A 21,634-nucleotide genomic window follows, 5' to 3' on the forward strand; every position below is an offset into this window, starting at 1 on the left:
ATAAACATTCTAAACTTACTAGCTGCCTGTGCCAACATGGTTCAGAAATATAAGGGTACCGGTACTCAAAACATCCTTGGTTCGTGCAAACGTTTTTGTCTAGCGGAATACAGCCTGCTTTAGACAGATTTCAAAAGCAAGAGAACAGTCTCGATAGACCATGAACACTGAAATGCTCGAGAAACATGCTAATCACTCATGCCCTATCTATACTATACCAGTTTTTAACAATCTCTCCAATGAGTGCCTTTCAACACATCGAAATAATTTCTGAAAATGGAAGTAATTTTTTCAGTGTTGACTCAGTCTGCAAGCTTTGGCAGACAGAAGAAAACTTCAAGGTTACATTAAAATACAAAACAAAGAAACTTCTTTCTGCAGATTAAGAATTACAGGAGCATTTTCCTGTGATTTTTCCCTGTATTGAACAATTGTTCAAAAGTAAACAACCCCACGTCTCCCATGGAGTTGGAACAGTAATGTACTCACATAATGTTCTATTATTTTTCCTATTACACCTTTGTCATTTTCTGAAGTTAATAAACAACCTGATAAATGTTATATTTTATGTCTCAACTTCACTAATTTTTGATGATTTTTGGAGATAAACAACATTAATATATCTAATACACATATAAAAGGTCTGGATTTCTGGGAATGATGTTTGAAGGCTACTTAGCTTATGAAAATCCATGTTTCAACCAACGACCATGCTCAATTTGAAAGCCAGCATTCCTAGCCATAGCCCAACAATGTAATTTCCATTGCAACAGACTTCTTTGCAGGGCTGGCATGTCTATCTTATCCCACTACACCTGACAAGCTTTCCAGAGGCCACTGATAGTGCATGATGTCTATTTCCTAAGGCCCTTTTTAGGAGTCCAAATGTGCAGAAATCCATAGGTGACCCATTGGGTGCCTTCACCGGAATGCCAATAAAAGGAATTGCACGGATTCCAGTTTCCATCTCCATTCTCTCTGAGAACAGATGAGGCAAACATGAGGTGTGGCTGGATGCTTGATGTACCCATATCTGATTTTTCACCCTTCCATACAGTGCTGGAATATCTGTGTTGTAAATGGGTGTTAAAATCTCTTGCTGATAGTATCTAGAGTTCGAGAAACATGCTAATCACTCATGTCCTATCTATACTATACCAATTTTAAACAATCTCTCCAAAGAGTGCCTTTCAGCACATTAAAATAATTTCTGAAAATGGGAGCAATTTTTTCAGTGTTGACTCAGTCTGCAAGCTTTGGCAGACAGAAAAAAACTTCAAGGTTACATTAAAATACAAAACAAAGAAACTTCTTTCTGCAGATTAAGAATTACAGGAGCATTTTCCTCTGATTTTTCCCTGGCAAATGGTTAAATTGCCACTGTAGGAGTATCCAGCAATAATCATGAAACCCCTAGGAAAACTTTCCTGGCATTCTTTATACACTGATAAATTTTTTGTCTCCAAGGTGGTCGTAAATCGAGCAGGGGGTTGTTGCAATCACTAAGGTACACATATGCTTCGTCTAATGTCACCACATTTTTTCATCTGTCCCCTGACAGATAGCCCTCATACAGCGTTCCTGCGTTAGTGCAACATTCCAAAATGTGACAAGGCAACAGCTTGTTAATTACATGCTTATGCAGCTTTTCTAATTGCAGGTCCTTGTTGATTATGGTCTTAACTGTTGAAAGAAACATCCAAACTTATGTGCGATAGTCCTTTGGGGGAGAAAAGGGCCTTCACTTTCCTCAACACTTCTGGTGTATGGCTGACAGCTGGTCATGGATTTGCAAGCTTTTTCCCCTCTGGAATTAAGCCTAGTCAGACTTTGCCTATTTTATTCAATACAGCACTGATCCTGTTCTTTGATATCAAGATATCATGCTTCTTGCACAATCCTTGAATTGCAGAACAGCTATATTTAGCATCAGAAAGAGCTGTTATGTAGCTTCCCAGTAAGGGTCAATCCAACTGCTTCGGCATTGTTGCAGCTGTCACAAAACTCTACACACATGAATCATCACTCCCCGTTTTGACGTGCTCAAGTTGATAACAGCACTGCCAGCGAACCTCAAACTCGTCACCAGTGATCACAAACGACCTTCTCTATTCTGAATGCATAATTTTTTCTTGGCACAACCAGGCGATTTCAGGGCACACTAGTGTGCTACGGCACTACTTTTGAGATCCCTTGCTTTAAATAATCTGCAGGAAATAGTAGTATATTAATATGTTCTACCAAAATTCACATAGAGGCTGATGACCTAGATGTTAGACCCCTTTAAACATAATCATTACCAAAATCCACAGTATTTGGACAGAAATCAGAAATATTTAAGCTCAGTGTGTTTTAAACAGCCTTTTATCATTTTACATGCAATGCAGGGATAAGACAGTGGTCCAAAGAGATGGTACATGTATAGTGAGCTCATCTGAATACCCCTAATCGATCAGACATTAATCAACTTTCACCAGTGATGTTTGCTTTCTTTGTCAGCAGTTTTCTGGATAAAAGACCATAAAATGATCAGACATCTATGGAGTACTGTTTTGAGACATCCACCAGGGACAATATTGATCAATGTGTGCCGAATTGGAGTTGTTCAGATGGGCTCATTATATGTACAGAAGAACAATAAAAATTTTGTTGCATCTGTGGAGACATGAAATATAAGAATGCCCACTTCAGTTATAGTTATGAGGATGTATTTGGCAACACAGCCCGTATCTTCACTCAGTGTGTCATTGCTCTCATTCTCCATTTTTCCTCTACCTTCTCTCTCCTCCTGGTGACATGCACTTGCATACAGCACTATGAAATAAGCACAAGGCATGGTACCACACAGCGCAGTAGGTCAGGTGGAGGTTACACAATTTGTGCCTACCATAACAGCTAGGGCTCATGAACAATTTTTTGTTCCCTAATGAACACACCATGATGATGTCAGACAACAAAAACAAAGTTTGGCCAAATTAATATTGATAATAATTGCTTCACTCCCTACTGACATCATTATTTACATGCGTCAAAAGATCAAGTGATGGCATTCATCCAAAATGGCAATTTTAGCATTTGTGAGCCAGTGCTTCAATGTAGCATTTCACCTATGGCTGCACAGAGATGGATACAGCAGTGGTGGGTGTCAGGGGACAATGGGCATCTACCGAGCACCAGTCAAAAGCAGGTTCCTACAAGGGAAGAGGTTAGCTGAAAATTCACAGAAGAACTCAATCTTAAACTCAGCAGAGCTCATGCAGGAAACCAATTTTCCTGCATGTCCACACATAGTCTGTAAACAGTTACGAGAAACTAGACTCCAAAAAATTGTTACTTAACTTCATGAATAAAATCTAATTTATTGCTATTTGTTTTTACATTGCACTGACACAGATAGGTCCTATGGCGACGATGGCATGGGGAAGGCCTAGAAATGGGAAGGAAGCGGCCGTGGCTTTAATTAAGGTACAGCCCCAGCATTTGTCTGGTGTGAACATGGGAAATCACAGAAAACCATCTTCAGGGCTGCTGACAGTGGGGTTCAAACCCACTATCTCCCGGATGCGAGCTCACAGCTGCACGCTCCTAACTGCACAGCCAACTCGCCCGGTAAAATCTAATTTAACTGTGAATAATGCCTGCATCCATTCCCCAAATTCCCCAATCCACATGAGTGGTCATGTTCAGGGCTGGTTTTCTGAACAGGACTCCCCTGAACTGCTCAAGTGGGTCCCTCAAACTCTAGACACGAACCTGATTGAACATGTATGGGCAAGGTGGAAACGCTATATAACAATTACTGGCCTAATCCTGTCCCATGCTTCCATGATTTGTGGGGGATTATATTGGATGCATGCAAGGAGATCGCCCTTGACAAGGAATATTTTAGGAAGATTCCTGAGTCAATGCCATGCTGTCTTCAACAAGTTGTTCAAGCAAATGGATACTGGACAGAGTATTAAGTCATGGACAGTCCTTTTCAGGGCTTACATGATTAAAAGCACAATGCCAGGTTTCACAATGAATACAAATATGCACATATTTGGTTAACACAACACTCTAAAAGTTTAAAAAGTAATGAACAGAGCAGGAGTCAAACACTGGTATTCACCTTGACAGGCGAGTAAACTTCCATGGAACTAACTGGCACTAACATAAACACATTTACTATTGTAGAGCGATTCCCCTCTGTACATGGGGCAGTATATTTACACCTCTATAAAAGTACTTCAAGGGGCCGATGATAATAATTGGAGTGGAAATACAAATAAGGTACAGTTACACAATGGAGTAAAGAAATGCACAAAAACCTGCTGATACCAGTATTCAAACACCACATCTCCTGGATGGTAATCAAGGACTTCTCCGTAACACTAACACACCATGAAGTGCTCCATTTGCCAGGCATGTACCTCACTTCACATATTTACTTAATAAATATGGCAGTTTTTGTCCATTTCATTGTATTCTGTTATATTAATCTAATAAGGGGTTGGTTGCATTGTGTACCAACAGTCATCAGGAACATGTGATATAACAATAAGCAAGTTGCATCACTTCTTGTTACTGCCTGACCCGAGGACAATATCTGAAAGGACTTCAAAATTTTTCATGCATGATTGTTTGATTCTTCAACTGTACACGTACCCTATGTTTGGACCACATTTTTCACAGTATTGTGCATAAACTGCTACAAAGTATTATGAAACACCCAAAACTATTTCTAAATTGAATCCAATGTCTACACCACCTTAAGTATCTTAAATGCGTTAGCATGGGCAGTTAGTATTTCTGAGTGTTTACAACTGTAGTAGTAATTCAAAATGCAGTAAGTGCATTTTTCACTGCAAGCTGAATTTTTGGTAGGTTCCACTGTAGGTAAAACAAAGAGTTGTGCCCATAAAACTATTGAATTTAACTTTAGGTGACCTGTACTTATCAACTTGAGATCATGATTCAATAGCTTTGTAATGAAATGTTCAAGCCTCACTCTCCTGTACTTAAATTAACAGGATCATCTCCAGATTGTTCCACAGAATGACCAATAAGATTACTTGGATCAGACAGTTCTTTATCAGAAATATCACTCACATATATATCGTTGTCTGAATGTGTCATTTTGTGTCGCTCCAGGGATACTCGTGAGGAAAATGTCCTTGTGCAGTCTCCACAGGAATAAGTAGAGTGAACGATCATATGTTTTCTTAATGTTGACTTTGTAGTAAAGGCTTTGCCACATTCAGTGCACGTATGGCATCTTTCTGCTGAGTGTGTAAGCATATGTACCTTCATATTAGATTGGGTAGTGAAGCCCTTTCCACAAGTAGGACAAAAGTGAGATAATACCTGAGAATGGGTCAACTCATGGGCTTTCAGCCCAGAGTTCTGGCTAAATCTCTTACCACAAACGGAGCACACGAACGGCTTTATTCCAGAGTGCCTCTTAATATGTTCCTTTAAACTAGCTTGCTGGGTAAAATTCTTGCCACATGTATCACACTTAAAGGGCTTAACTGCAGAATGAACAACCATATGTGTCTTAAGACGACTACTAGTACTAAACGACTTCCCACACTCTGCACAGGGAAAGGGTTTTATCTCGGAGTGTGTTAGCAGATGAATTTTAAGATCCGTTGTACGTTTAAACATGTTATCACATTGTGTACAAGGATAAGACCTGAGGTCGTCATGTACTAACATATGAGAATTCAAGTTTTTCAGGAAAGTGAAAGATTTACCACAGATAGAGCAGCGGTGTGCTTTTACACCAGTGTGAATAAGCATGTGTGTACTCAGCGCAGATTTTCTTGTGAACGTTTTGTTACATGTAGTACAGCGATGAGCCTTTACACCGTCATGAATCAACAAATGCTCCCTTAAACCCCGGCTGCGAGTAAAGTTTCTACCACACTCGGGACATGTATAAGGAACAATTGACACGTGCACCGACATATGAGAATTGAAACCTTCCACAGTGTCAAAGGTTAAATTGCATTTACCACACGTACGAGATTTTTCATCGGAATGACACAAGACATGATAGTCTACTGTCGAACGTCGAGAAAAACTTGCATTGCAAATGGAACAGACGAATCGTTTTTCATTATCAAAAAGTAACATCTTCAAGGTGCTAGAAGATTCTCCTTTTTCATTACCTCCTTCTACAGGATTACTAACTTCTAACTGATTTCCGAAGCTTCCATCGCTTCTACTGCTATCAAAGGTTTCATCATTATCAGTAAATGACTGTCTTGCCAAAAGTGCGGAAGTTCTTTTGTTAGAATTATTGTCCATATTCTTCTTATGACTTTCGTCATTCTGAATGGTTTGAAATACATTTTTGCTTTGAAAGGATGAAGTTTGTGCACTGTAAAAGATAATGGTTATAAATTACATTTCGTTCATAGTATAATTAGGATTAAGAAACTCTTGAATGCTAGGTTGTGTATAAGTTAATAGGAACGGGTGCCAGAAAATGTTCTCCGCAGTGCCTGCGTGCTGCTGGGTAAGGTAACATGAGCAGTTTAGTTGGCAGCACAGTGTCACATCTGGCAACCTCGCTCGCTCGCCGACAGGCCAAGGTCAACAGGGTAGCAGTACAGGAAAAGCCACACGTGTTACTTGTGAGCTCTCAAAATCGTCAGAGTGTATTGCAGAGAGCGAACGTCCAGATATTTTATTGAAATAGTGGAACAGAATACAGGCGGTAATGTTCGAATCACGAATGAAGAGATACTGAATCAAATTGGTGAGAGGAGATCGATTTGGCTAAATTTGACGAGAAGAAGAGATAGAATGATAGGACACATCTTAAGACACCCAGGACTTGTTCAGTTGGTTTTTGAAGGAAGTGTAGGTGGTAAGAAAGGTAGGGGTAGACCAAGGTATGAATATGACAAGCAGATTTGGAGCAGATGTAGGATGCAATAGTTATGAAGAAATGAAAAGCTTAGCACAGGATAGGGTGGCATGGAGCGCTGCTTCAAACCATTCTATGGACTGATGACTCAAACACAACAATGTTTACTACTGAAGAGAGAGGTTTTTTGGGTGGAATAAATTTTTGGCAAAGGCGATCAGTTTACAGAAAATGTTAAACTAAAATTTCAGGCACGTTTTCCTAATTCAGAGTGTCCAAACCCGGATACCGTTCGGGATTTGATAAGTAAATTTTGTGTGACCAGCTCAGTGCACGATGTACCGGGAACAGGCAGGCCTACGTTTTTAACAGACGAAAAACTCGATGAAATTTCTGATATAATGCTGTGAAATCCAAGTAAATCAGTCCATTACACAAGGAACTTTAGTGAAAGTCTTCGGCAATATGTGTAGATGTGTTGAAGTCTGTCTTCGAACACAAGGACAACACATCCAGCATCTCTTTTGAATTGCTGTGGTGAGTAAAAAGTTTACTGTTTGTGGTTTGTTCATTTTGATACAAGCGGCAGCACCCGTGCTGCCAACTTAACTGCTGATGCAGCCTCGCACAGTGGTGCGTAGGCACTGCGGAGAACATTTCCTGGCGCCCAGAAGTAATAATACAAATAATGGAATGAGGAAGGTTTACAGCAATATATAACATGAACTCTTCTTCTGCTCGTACATGCGAGGGATTCATATAAAACGGCCCAGGTCCTGCTAGTGTGGAATGACAGTGATGGTTGTCATTCAATATTTGTTTTGGAGGATAGTTACATGTATGAACTCAATAAATAGTATCTGAAGTGACACTGTGGGGATATGTTACACAATGGTAAGAGGAAGAAATATGAGTCCAGTATCTGAGTAAGATGGAGTCAGAAAACAAATTTCATTAGAACAAAATCAAGCATGGAGAAGGGAGTATCTTATCTATAACTACAAATAGGTAAGAGTAAGGAAGCTAATGAAATGATATGAAATGGCGTGTGGCTTTTAGTGCCGGGAGATCCCAGGACGGGTTCGGCTCGCCAGGTGCAGGTCTTTTGATTTGATTCCCGTGGGCGCCTTGCGCATCGTAATGATGATGAAGACAACACGTACACCCAGCCCCCGTGCCAGGGAAATTAACCAATGATAGTTAAAATTCCCGACCCTGCCAGGAATCGAACCTGGGACTCGTGTGACCAAAGGCCAGCATGCTAACCATTTAGCCATGGAGCCGGACATGAAGCTAATTAGGGGAAAATGCTCTAAGACACCACGTGTGGCAATTGTAAACTCATTTACCACAGCTAACTTGATCAATGTCAAATAAAAAAAACTTTAACCTTGTCTCATGACCTGGGTGATATGTAATGAATGTTTTAATGATGCTAATTTTTTTAATAATTTGAAAAGAATGTTTCTACTGCAATGTAGGAAGCTGATGAAGTTAGTGGTCAAAAATTAATATGACTGACAGAACAGAAAGGTTAAATGAATTTTCAGTTTGGATCTACAGTCTACAACAAGACTAAAAATGTGGAAGATTGCTCAATGATCTACTTGAATGAAACTCAACTTTTATTTTCAATCTGCTGAGCCTTAATTATATTTGAACTTAATAAGAGTCACTGCTGAATATTTACAATCACCATTTGATGTTCATCTCTTCCAGAATAATTTAGAATATGATACTAAGGAAAAGTAGAGATGGAGAAAACAATACTCTGGAATAAGGTCAATTGAAATCTGGGAGCAGGTTTAAGTAGGAAAACACAGGGAGACAGTTACCAAAGGTTTCCACTGATTGGATGTCCAGACTTGCTATGTATAACAATTTTTTTTAAGGAAACTGATCCTATAGTCTCCAAAATATTTAGTATGTCAACAATTCAATGCATGGGAAGGTGAGCACTGAAGTCTGCAAAAACAGCTTGTATTATAATGTAGGATGATGAGAAAATGAGGGAAAATATCCATGAGCAGGTTATGTAGCCTGCTCTTTCAAAGAGAAACCATGTTCATTTCAAGGAGAAAACATAAGATGCTGACATAAAAACAAGACTTACTGTGATCCATAAACTCCTGACTAAGAATCGAAAAAAAAAAAAAAAAAAAAAAAAAAAAAAAAAAAAAAAAAAAAAAAAAACCCTAGGAAAAGCTGAAAACGAAAGATATTCACCACCAAAAAGACAGTGACAAGTATTCATTAATACTGTATGGCAATTATAACCTTCATTTATTTATTTATTTACTCGTGTCAGGAGAGATACATGAAAGAAGAAATCACAGGTAAGAAAAGCAAAACACATCAATAAAACTGAAAAGCTTGGTTAATATTTATACATAAAAGGTACAATACTTCAACTATAATAACTGCAAAAGAAGAAAGGAACCTCTCCACAGATAGCATAATGCAAGAAGAATGCATTGGAATTGGATGTACCGAGTGCAACGCCAGTACATATTTCATCACCTGGTAGCTTACGCTTTGAAATCCAGAAACAGTCATTACAGTATTAATTACCAATGGTAAACCTCTTCTGTCTTTTAAACGTGAAGTTCCAATATTGCTGAGCCTGGGTGTTTGCTCTGACATGAATGTAAATACACAATGATAACAGGATATGATTTAAAACCTTATATATTTTATAATTAATTTGTTTAATATATGCCTTTGTATATGGCAATGTTATGGTTCACAGCCCTCTTTTACACTTAACCACCTAACCAGAAGTAGTAATAAATAATTACAGCACTGTTCTCAAGAGAGTTCCTTCTATAGTTAGAGAGCTAAAATCTGAAAGTTACTGTGATGCCTATCAGTCTCTGTTAGCCAAATAGATATGAGAAAATGTGGTATAGGAGTAGCATCACAAGAGATGGATTCACTATTTACCACATCGTCATGTTGTGAAATAGGATAATACCACCCGAGTTCATTTTGTGTTTGATGCTTCAACAAGTGATAACAAGAATCCTAGTGTTAACAACTGCATGGAGAAGGGATCAAACCTTTTATTTCTTCAAAAATGGCTTATTTACATTTTAAGAAAATTGGTATAAGAACAAACATCTGTTGGGCTTTCTTACAAATTAGTCACTCCAAAGGTGACCATATTATTTTGAAATCTTTTGGATACACCTACAGGGTGCACTGAACACACATTGGCACTGTCGAGTAGTTTTTGGTGTGGCATGTAGTCCATACCTGCTTGGTGCTGTAATTAGGCATCGTTTAGAGACAATACTAGAGCAGTGTAAAGAGGGTAAATTACGTTACTCTTTGGGGATTGTAGAGCTGCTATTATCTAGTTTTTAGATAGACAACTGTTTGACAAGCCTAAATGATGTAAATCAGATCAATTAGTTGAAGTATCAATGTCCATGATAGCATAAAAAAGAATTGAGCTCCATGGGTGAAAATTCACTGATCATTCCTTTACTTCGACATGCCAGTGAGTATTTTATGATTATTATGGAACAAGGGTGGAGATAACCTTACAAATTAATCTTAAAAATGTAAAATCTTTTAATCCAGTGAAGGTAACCAAGAAGATTATTCTTTTGGTAGCTCACAAAATTTTTGATCCCACTGGTGTGGCTTGCAGTGTTACCTTGATTCTGAGACTTCTTTTGCAACAGACATGCAAATCTGGTATTGGTTGGGATCAAATGGTGAGCAAAGAAATTAAAGCACAATTTTTGACATGGCTGGGAGCTTTGCCATACTTAGAACAAATTTAGACTCCCATATGGCTATCCAGTTTTGACTCATAAGAAACATATTTTGAGATGCAACTCAACTTTCCTATCAAGCAGTGGATAACCTTCATGTTGAGTTTCAAGACAATGTTCAAGTTCAACACATCCTAGAAAAAACAAGAGTTTCACTAGTCAGCAAGCCCAAGAATTGCTAGTGATAAAATGAAAGATGTTGTTTCTTCCACACTCTTAGGAAAAACAGTGTCCGATTGGTTACATAGACAGTTTACCTCATTCAAGCAAACTGTGTGACTGCTTGGCTGGATATATTGTTTAAAGAGGAACTGTGAAATTAAGGAAAATGAAAGAATCCATGATGACTTGACAGCTGAAGAATGTTCAGCAGCTGAGTTCAAAGTAATAAGTTTAGTTCAAGAAAATGTTTTACCTGGTGCAGATGATCCTAAGCTATCTAATCTGATTCTTTTTGTAGATAATAATGGAATATTGCTTCTAAGAACAAAAGTGTCGCACAAAAAGGAACCGAATTAATTCTGTTATCCTGTGTCCTTCCAAATCATGAACACTCTGTAGCGTCCTTCTAATAATGGATGTACATAAAGAATCATGTCACACCAGAGAACAGATGATGATGTTTCTTCTGAAGGAGAGTTTTGCATTCTTGAAGAAAGGCACTATTTGTCTCGTCCTTCGTAAGTCCCTTCTATCTAGGAAGCACACGGCTATACATCTGGAAGTCAAGCCTACTCCACTTCCTGGAGACAGAGTGAGGAATGCAATGATACACTATGTGATCAAAAGTATCCGGACACCGCCAAAAACATGATTTTCATCTTAGGTCCATTGTGCTGCCACCTACTGCCAGGTACTCCATAGCAGCGACCTCAGTAGTCATTCAACATCATGAGAGAGCAGAATGGGGCGCTCCGTGGAACTCACGGACTTCGAACGTGGTCAGGTGATCAGGTGTCACTTGTGTCAGAAGTCTGTACGCGAGATTTCCACACTCCTAAACATCCCTAGGTCCACTGTTTCTGATGTGATAGTGAAGTGGAAACGTAAAGTGATACATACAGCATGAAAGTGTACAGGCCGACCTCGTCTGCTGACTGACAGAGACCGCCGACAGTTGAAGAGGGTCATCAAGTCTAATAGGCAGGCATCTATCCAGATCATCATACAGGAATTACAAACTGCACCACTCCAAGTACTATGACAGTTTGGCGGGAGGTGAGAAAACCTGGATTTCATGGTCGAGTGGCTGCCCATAAGCCAGACATCACACAGGTCAATGCCAAACGACACCTCACTTTGTGTAAGGAGCGTAAACATTGGACGATTGAACAGTGGAAAAACATTGTGTGGAGTGATGAATCACGATACAAAATGTGGCGATCCGATGGCAGGATGCTGGTATGGCGAATGTCCGGTGAACATCATCTGCCAGTGTGTGTAGTGCCAACAGTAAAATTGAGAGGCGGTGGTGTTATGGTGTGGTCGTGCTTTTCATGGAGGGGGCTTGCACCCCTTGTTGTTTTGCATGGCACTATCACAGCACAGGCCTAAACTGTTTTAAGCACCTGCTTGCTTCCCACTGTTGAAGAGCACTTCGGGGATGGAAATTGCATCTTTCAACACGATCGAGCACCTGTTCATAAAGCACGGCCTGTGGCGGAGTGGTTACATGACAATAACATGCCTGTAATGGACTGGCCTGCACAGAGTCCAGACCTAAATCCTATAGAACACCTTTGGGATGTTTTGGAACACCGACTTCGTGCCAGGCCTCACCAACCGACATCACTACCTCTCCTCAATGCAGCGCTCCATGAAGAATGGGCTGCCATTCCGCAAACAAACTTCCAGCACTTGACTAAACGTACATCTGCGAGAGTCGAAGCTGTCATCAAGGCTAAGGGTGGGCCAACACCGTATTGAATTCCAGCATTACCGATGGAGGGCGCCACGACTTGTACGTCATGTTCAGCCAGGTGTCCAGATACTTTTGATCACATAGTGTATCTGAAGTTACAGGTGTTGATTTAGCTGGTGTATACGTTTGCTGTAAAAAGCATGGGTGTGTTTATGTACGGTATATACTTGTGGAATATACTGAGCAGTACTTTAGGAACTAGTATCCCCATTGTTAGCCGGCCCCGTGGTGTACGGGTAGCGTGCCTACCTCTTTTCGGAGGCCCTGGGTTCGATTCCTGGCCAGGTCAGAGATTTTTACCTGGACCTAAGGGCTGGTTCGAGTTCCACTCAGCCTAAGCGATTAGAATTGAGGAGCTATCAGACGGTGAGATAGCGGCCCCGGTCTCAAAAGCCAAGAATAACGAGCGAGGGGATTCGTCGTGCTGACAACATGACTCCTCGCAATCTGCAGACTTTCAGGCTGAGCAGTGGTCACTTTGTAGGCCAAGGCCCTTCAAGGGCTGTAGTGCCATGGGGTATGGTTTGGTTTTATCACCTTTGTCAACAGACAGCTTTATTCAGTTTCAAGAGGTTTACTAGTAGAGGAGGTAGGCCATCATGATAATGGTAGCAACTTTAATGGAATTAAAAATGCATTTAAAACACTTGGCTGGGATGCAATCAGTGTTTATAGTATTGCAAGAAGGATTCATGGTAGGGTGATTGGTGGGGACACCTTATTTGTACACTAAAGAATCTACTTCACCATGTACTAGGCTGAATCTCAGTGGACTACGAGGAGATGCTAACTGTCATGTGTGACTGTGAGGCGATTATCAGTGCCTGGCCGCTAACTTATGTGTCACAGAATCCCAACAATTTGACTCAACTAACTCCTCTTGGACATTACTCTTGGCTTCCTAGACCAAGGCCACCATCAATCCATATGATAGATCTTTCATTGTTCCCATGTAGGCTGAGTAGACCTTGAACCAGCCCTTAGATCCATATAAACATGCTTAATCTACAATGGAATTGAAATTGGGGCCTCACGATAAGAAGCAGGTTTGCTAAACCTAAAATAGCAAGGCCGGCACTGCCTTCTTCAGTGCCTCATGGAACCTGCCAATCTCATTTTGTTAGCAACTTCTCATGGCGATTCCACAAGACAATTCAAGCTCTACACAGTAATAACATATCTTCCAAGTGGAATCTGATCTAAAAGTGGTTATTTCTTCAATCATTTGCCAGGAGAAAATAGAGTGATGATACCTTACTTACAATCTCAACACATCATTCCAAACTCTGGGCCAAAAACACACAAAATTACAAACAAAATCTACATCATGATAATGGAGATTTTTTCTTTGGATGAGATCATCAAACTAACAGACTAACCTAAAGGATTACACAACTATTATACAAGCAGATGAGGCTAATGTTTATGTAGTTCCTTGCCTCCATAAAGTATAAAAGCAACAATAATCAACTTTAAAATCAATTTCATCATTACTTCTTTTACTTACGTATCTGCATAATCTTCCCTGGCATCGCTTCCGTTACTGCTAGCTTCCTCCTATAGACAGCAGAGAAAATTCTGTTTATAGATACTGTCATCCATGAATTCAACACTGATGGTATTCGATTGAAACTATACTTCGCCAATTCATTGATAAAAAATATAAACAGTATTAGTGTAAGTTTATTTACTTTGTAAAATTGAACATAACCATTTAATACTGGTACAAGTGATGTTAATTTCAGATTTTCTTTGTATAAGATGCTGGGAGTACACAAAGAATTTTCTCCTTACCAGACAGTTCAAATTATAAGGTTTGAGTTTCTGATTGGCTTAAAGAGATTTATATATAAAAGCTATGTATATGAACTATTATTTATTTCAGAATCCAATCCTTAATTACTTCCGGAAATAATTAATGGTACAATCATTATTCGCACATTATAATTGTTGTCTCATGTAAGGGACTAGAAGCATTGTAGCCAACAATATATGCCAATAAGCACTGTCCTCTAATTCTAGGAAAGAAAATTTGGAAATAAATAACTACTGCTATATATTTGTGAAAGCTATTAAAAAAAATTGCAATGTGATGGGAGTAGTAAATAAACACATAACTGCTAGAGTTTTACTCTCACACTATGTTTTATTAACTTATAGTACTCACACACTAACAGCTATAAGAATTCCACAGTTGGCACCCTCTCTACTCACGCTAACAATATGATACACACTATACAACCACAGCTATAGCCCAACTCAACAATTTCGCACTACACTCACTCAGCTGAACTCTGAAGCAGTAACCGACTAAGCTTGTCCAGTCTGCTTTATATAGGGAGGCCTTAGCAGCCAAATACAACCCAGAAGGTGAATTCCTCTGGATCATTCTCAATCTCCAGTCCCCTCCAGGCTTTTAGTACAGATGCTCCCAGGAAAGTGTCAGAGAGAGGATGCCTTGTACTGGTTCTCCTGAATGGTGGTGAAAAGTGGGGTTAAGCTAGTGCTCCCCTCCCTAATTCTGGCAAGATCTAACAAACAAAATGGCAGACATTGTCATATGTCCTCTACATTGAACAGCACTCCAACACAACACAAGCAACATTGTATTCACATTGCATTGTATTGTAATCATCATCATCTTCATCTGGTTTTACGTCCCACTACCTACCTTCATTATGGTTTTCGGAGATGCCCAGGTGCCAGAATATTGGCCTATAGGAGTTTTTCACCCTTGATAGTTAAAATAAATGTGATAGAAATGAAGGTTCTCAAAGTACAAATATTAGGCAGTACCATATGGTTGACAAGCAGACGTGAGGGAGTTAACAAAAAGTAATTATGATCGGTGGAAATTGGTAAAGAAAAATATCAACAGTTATAACATGAGTTTAAGGCAATTGTAGTGGAGTGTGAAAACAGGTATGTACCTTTAAAAGTCATATGGATGGCAATTGACCTGTCTCAGTCTTATCTTCGACTTTGACAATATGAAAGTGACTACAGTATGAGTGATACTAGTAATGCCATTCCTTATGCAGCCAGTCCCTGCTATGAATGGTGTGAAAATGTCGCTCATAGAGTCGGTTGGTGCACGCATTTCAGTGGGCTTGGCAGACTGATGTGCAATAGCAACTTCTCGCCCAGTGAGGAAAGCAACGGGAAACTACCTCACTCCTCATTTTCCTAGTACGCCTCTTCAGTGACACCTAGACAATCTATGACAGCTAATGGTGGACCTGTTGAGGATCCAACCAGCCTTCGGGATGAATACCCAACATACACATACATCAGATAATAGGTTGGGATATCGTGACATATCTAAAGTACTTAATTGATATCAAATGAATGGAGAGTTGCTACAGTAGGCCCGGTGTACAAAGTAAAGGGTGATAAACATAGAGCAGATAATTACAGGTCAGTCAGCTTGACATGTAGGCTCTGGGAATGCAGTCTTTCTGATTATTAGACATGTTTGCAAAATTACTAACTGGTTTGTTAGAAGGCAGTTTGGGTTTAGGAAAGGTTATGCATGTTAGCCTCAACTTCTAGGATTCCAGCAAGATATATCAGATTTGGGAAGTGAAATGGACTGTATCACTATTGACCTACCCAAGGCCTTTGACAGCGTACAATTATGTATTTGAAATGATATGAAGCTGGAACTAAAATCTGTATACTGGTATACTAAACATCAATAATCAGATTTAATTTTTTTTTAAATTTACAACTTTGCTTCATGCTGCACTGACACAGATAGGCCTTATGGCAACAATAGGATAGGAAAGAGCTAGGAGAGGGAAAGAAGCAACTGTAGTCTGAATTAAGGTACAGCCCTAGCATTTGCCTGGTGTGGAAATGGGAAACTATGGAAAACCATCTTTAGGGCTGCCGACAGTGGGGTTTGAACCCACTATATCGCAAATGCAAGCTGACAGTATGACAGTAATCAGATTCTTTAATGTTAGTGATATTATATCAATATATATATCAAGTTCTTAAAAGCCTTAATCACTTGATGATTTAGAACTTGGTTATCAGCAATCTGACAAGAAAATTTTCATATACATTATAGATATCAATCATAATAGTTTCATACACAACCTCTCTGGTGCTTTCTCTGTTACATATTATAGAATGAAAATATACACTTCTTACGGCAGACAGTTCAGACTTTGCCAGTTATAATATAGGCAAGAAGAGAAGAAATGAAGATATATGGAAAGAAATATAGGTGGAAATGTTAGTTGTTAAAACAGAGTATATAGTTGGTCATGGTTTGAACATATTAAATGGATGGATGAAGAAAAAAAAGAGTGCCAAGAATTACAAATGAATAGAAAGAGAGGCTGGGAAGAAGCAGATTATTATGGTTGATGGACTGGTTAACAACACACCTGGGACTGGAATATGGGATTGATGAGAAGTGGTGCAGAGATAGTAAACTAAGGAGGAAGTATTACCCTGATATTGCAACATCTGTCTAACAGGAAATAAAGATTTAACTTTTGGTTGTTTCATTTCAGAAATCTCTAAGCTTATTTTGTACATAAAGTATCTAAAAACGTGTAACAGTCTGCATTCAAGTGCAATCTTGGAATTATTTTGAAGTGAAATATTATGAAAGACTATTTAAAAATTAATTAACAGTAGGAAATGAGCCTGGCTCCTTGGCTGAATGGTGAGAGTAATGGTCTTTGGTTCACAAAGCCCCAGGTTTTATTCTCAGCCAGGTTGGAGATTTAGCAACAAATGGTTAATTGCTTTTCCTTGGCGACTAGGGGTTTATGTTTGTCTTAACCACTCCACTTAATCTAAGCACAACATACACTATCATGCACCACAGAAACATGCAATAGTGAATACAACCACCCTCCAAACATGTTGGCATCAGGAAAGGCATCCAGCTGTAAAACTGAGCCATATCCACATCAAGTTCGGACTAGAGTAAATTGAGAAAAGGTCGGGAAAAAAAGAAGATAGTAGGAAATAAATTTACTGATATTGAAATGGCAGCAATCACCATGGCTACATCAGCAATCCTGGTACATAATGCTGTATTTCCACAGACAGACTTGCTCTGAAATCGACCAATAACAATATGAGAGAGAAGAATATAACTGGGTTTTCATAAATTATAATACTACATTGTTCCTATTGGTTGGCTAACAAATGATTTCTTTCTACTTATCATTTTCAAAGTTCAGCTTCACAATCAACGTACCTTATTTGGTTTGCTGCAGTCAATCAGAAAGTTTGCCTGCTAGTCTGTATAATATACCAACACAAATGAATTACAAGCATTAAACATTGAAACCTGAAGATTACCTCAAATTCATGTTCCTCCTTCAAGATTTCTGTCTCTCCTTCCCCATCACTCCAGCCAAGAACACAATCAGGTTCAACCTTAACTACCACAGGGTTTTCAGTAGTCAACTGCTTAGTTAGCTCCTGAAAATTAGAACAATATAACTATATGCAGTTTATTAAAACAAATTATTTATAAACATAATATCTCTCATTTGTAGCTTCATTATTTAAAAAGTTACTCATTTTCATCTGTGAAGTCTTTGCTGATAGAAATATGACATCTGCCAGCATCATGTAACTATTATCTCATAAACCCTTTCTTTCAATATGGACAGTAGAAACACTTACAACATTTGATGATTCTTCTGTATCTGATGGCCAATCTGGCTCACACTTGATAAAGAGGGGTTCATCCATAACTTCAAAGGAAGAGAGAACCTATGATAACAGAGAATAAAACAATGACAGTAAGGAAACTAATACTTAAAATGTAATGAGTATGTTCCAGTTCACATTTGAACTGCTTCTTTTTAATTCCCACAATGTTCTCTCCCTCCGTCTAATAACATTATGGATTATTTGATGATTATTCTCACAAACTAGTATAGCAGCTCAGGCTTTCACAGCCAGTGTCATAATGATAGTAAAAGTTTCTCAGATTTATAAGCTACAGTCCAAATGGGTGATAGCTCACAACATTTCAATGGATTAAATGTTCAGCACTTTCAAAGGTGCAGTGTAGCTGGTGAAATCTGGGAGCTTTTAACTCAAATGGTCCAAGGCGTACAAGTCAAGGAAACATATACTATCATATCATGAACTACTACGAGATTTGGTACTTTTACACTTTGAGATTTTTTAAAATACAATTTGCTTTATGTCACACCAACACAGATAGGTCTTATGATGATGATGGGATATGAAAGGGCTAGTAATGCGAAGCAGCCATGGCTTCAATTAAGGTACAGCCCCAGCATTTGTCTGGCATGAAAATAGGAATCATGGGAAACAATCTCCAGGACTGCCGACAGTGAGATTTGAACCCATTATCTCCCAAATAGCTGTGCACCTCTAACCGTATGGCCACTTGCTCAGTACACACTTGGACAATGACTAACTATACAATTATTCTAACCTCATCAACATGACTTTTATTTTGTTTTTATAATCAAATCTGTTGAACTTTAAAAAATAACTTTTAGTTCCTATGAATGTTGATGAGGTTGATGAGGTTAAAATAATAGTACATTTTAAGCAGGTTTTTACAAGGAAAGCAAATAACACTAGTATAGTGTTTAAATTAAAAATTACAAGTATTTTATGAAATAAGTACAAGGCGTGTTTTTTAAGTAAGGGCCATTTGAAAATAACTACACAACGAAAGACGGTTTTCAAACAACACATTTATTTGCAGTTTCTACATACTTTACTCTATTTTTCAACACATCCGCCAAGTTTGTTTTAACACTTATTATAACTTACAACTAAGTTTTGAATATCCTCTTCATAGAAACTTGCTGCCTGCTCCGATAACATCAGGAAGGCCATCTGAGAGAGCTGTTATTGTGAAGCGCTGTCCACACAAAACTTGGATTCAACTGAAGCCGCCAAATCATCTGTGATCAGAGATGGGCAACCGGAGCGGGCCTCATCATGGACGTCACCTTGTCATGTCCACATTTTAAGTTTTGTATCCACTTAGGCACTTTGCCTTCACTCATAGCATTAGTAACATACACTTCGCAAATCTGTAGGTGAATGCGTGCAGCAGACAGGTTCCTTGCTGACAAAAAATGTATCGCTGACCGAACCTTGCACGGGGCGGGCGAGTCGATAATCTTGAACATTTGAGCAAGCACAGAACAGAACCATACAGATTAGCAACAGAGCTGCAACGCCTGCAACTACAACAAAATGGCCCTTACTTGAAAAACACGCCTTGTATCTTTTAAATTTATTTTGTTTTTACAATAAAGCATGTTCAACTTTAAAAAGAGCTTTCAGTTCCTGTGAATATTGACAAGATCAAGAATAATCATAGACAATGTTCATAACATGATATTGCATTGTCTCTCTTCTCCATTGGCTTCATATACAACTCATTAATTACCCGAATGAACCCGCTTTAACAATAATGTGTTTTTTATTTTGCCATAGATATGTGAAATATAAGTAAATCAAGCAAACATAATGTAAATCCCAGGAAATCACCTGACAGATACAAGGAATATTTTGGAAGTATTCTAGTCTAGAAATAAAAGTATATACTTGTGTTCAGGTCCTGAAGAATGGAGTTCATGCAGAGGAGAACAACAATGGCAGTGAAATTACGCTCAAGGAAATGATGGTAAATAAATAACACTGTCACAAAGCAACAGGTGTAGATAAAATTAGACCTGAAGTGATGAAATATATTGGGAATGCGGGGATGAAATGGCTTCATAGATTAATAGGATTTTCTTTTGCTATTTTGCTTTACGTCGCACTGACACAGATAGGTCTTATGGCGATGATGGGGCAGAAAAGGCCTAGGAATGGGAAGGAAGCGACCATGGCCTTAATTAAGGTACAGCCCCAGCATTTGCCTGGTGTGAAAATGGGAAACCACGAAAAACCATCTTCAGGGTTGCCGACAGTGGGATTCGAACCCACTATCTCCCAGATGCGAGCTTATAGCTGCGCGCCCCTAACCGCACGGCCAACTCGCTCGGTGATTAATAGGATTAGCATAAAATGTGAGTAAGGAACCTACTGATTGGACAAGAGCAGTAGTAGTACTCATCCACACACAAGTGAACAGGAAGAATTGCAAAAAATTTTGAGGAATTTTATTGATCAATATATTAACCAAGGTGTTTTGGAAAGGAGAGTGCAAATGATCGTGGAAAGTAAAATTGGATGAAACACCACAGGGGTTGTCAGACCATATTTTCAGCATATGTCAAGTAACTGAAAAATGTTGAAAGAAGAATAGACAGTTATGTTTATGTTTAGAAGGTCTAGAGAAGGTATAGGGCAGAGTACTAAGGGAAATTATGATAGTTATACCGAGGAATTGTGAAATTAGGGATAGGTTAGTACTGTACAGACAATCAAAACCATTTATATTCACATTTGAGCCATGCTTAGAATTGATTGTAGAATGAGTCCTTAGTTCAAAATAGATACAGAACTTGGATAAGGCAGTAATCTTTCACCTTTGTTGTTCACAGCACATGGATCATAAAATGGCAGGGAGAGATTCAATTATACAGAAATATAGTTAGTAGTTTGGCCTATGCCAATAACTGGGTCATAGTGACAGACTGTGGTGTAAGTCTGCTATCTAATATGTTGTGACTTGAAGAGAGGCACAGTGGCATTTCCAAGATTAAATAAATGTCATTAAGGAAGAAATCCAAGAGAACTGAAGGTCCCGTCAAAAATACAAGACTGGGGCAGGTGGATCATTTCAAGTGTTTAAGATATGTATTCTCTCAGGATGGTAGCATAGTAAATGAAACTGAATCAAGGAGCAGAAGAGCTAATGCAGTAAGCTTGCAGTTCCAATTAAATATATTCAGTAAGGGAGAAGAGAGTTCACCACTCTTTATACTGGTCCATTTTTAAACAAACTTTGCAGATAAGTTAAAAGAAAGTATAAAATGGTTCAACCTTTCAATACTATTAAAATAAGAAATGTAAGTTTACATTCCTATTTAATTAAAATTGGTACCGGTTTCGACCAATATTTTTGGTCATCATCAGCTCATCATAAATAAC

General features: G+C 38.8%; 1 protein-coding gene across 2 annotated transcripts in view; it reads right to left on the reverse strand.

Moving 5' to 3' along the window:
* Positions 1-210: 210 nt before the first annotated feature.
* The window catches only part of LOC136874954 (zinc finger protein ZFP2), a 53,336-nt gene continuing 31,912 nt past the window's right edge, over positions 211-21,634 (reverse strand). For both annotated transcript variants that reach the window (XM_067148670.2, XM_068227941.1), the window contains exons 2-5: positions 18,221-18,310; positions 17,891-18,013; positions 14,070-14,119; positions 211-6,367 (exon numbers count right to left, since the gene is read on the reverse strand). In XM_067148670.2, coding sequence (XP_067004771.2) covers positions 4,987-6,367; positions 14,070-14,119; positions 17,891-18,013; positions 18,221-18,289 — 1,623 coding nt within the window. In that variant the 5' untranslated portion in view covers positions 18,290-18,310 and the 3' untranslated portion in view covers positions 211-4,986. The remainder of the gene's footprint in view (positions 6,368-14,069; positions 14,120-17,890; positions 18,014-18,220; positions 18,311-21,634) is intronic.

This window comes from Anabrus simplex, chromosome 5 (assembly GCF_040414725.1).
Source record: "Anabrus simplex isolate iqAnaSimp1 chromosome 5, ASM4041472v1, whole genome shotgun sequence".
Taxonomy (NCBI): Eukaryota; Metazoa; Arthropoda; class Insecta; order Orthoptera; family Tettigoniidae; genus Anabrus; species Anabrus simplex.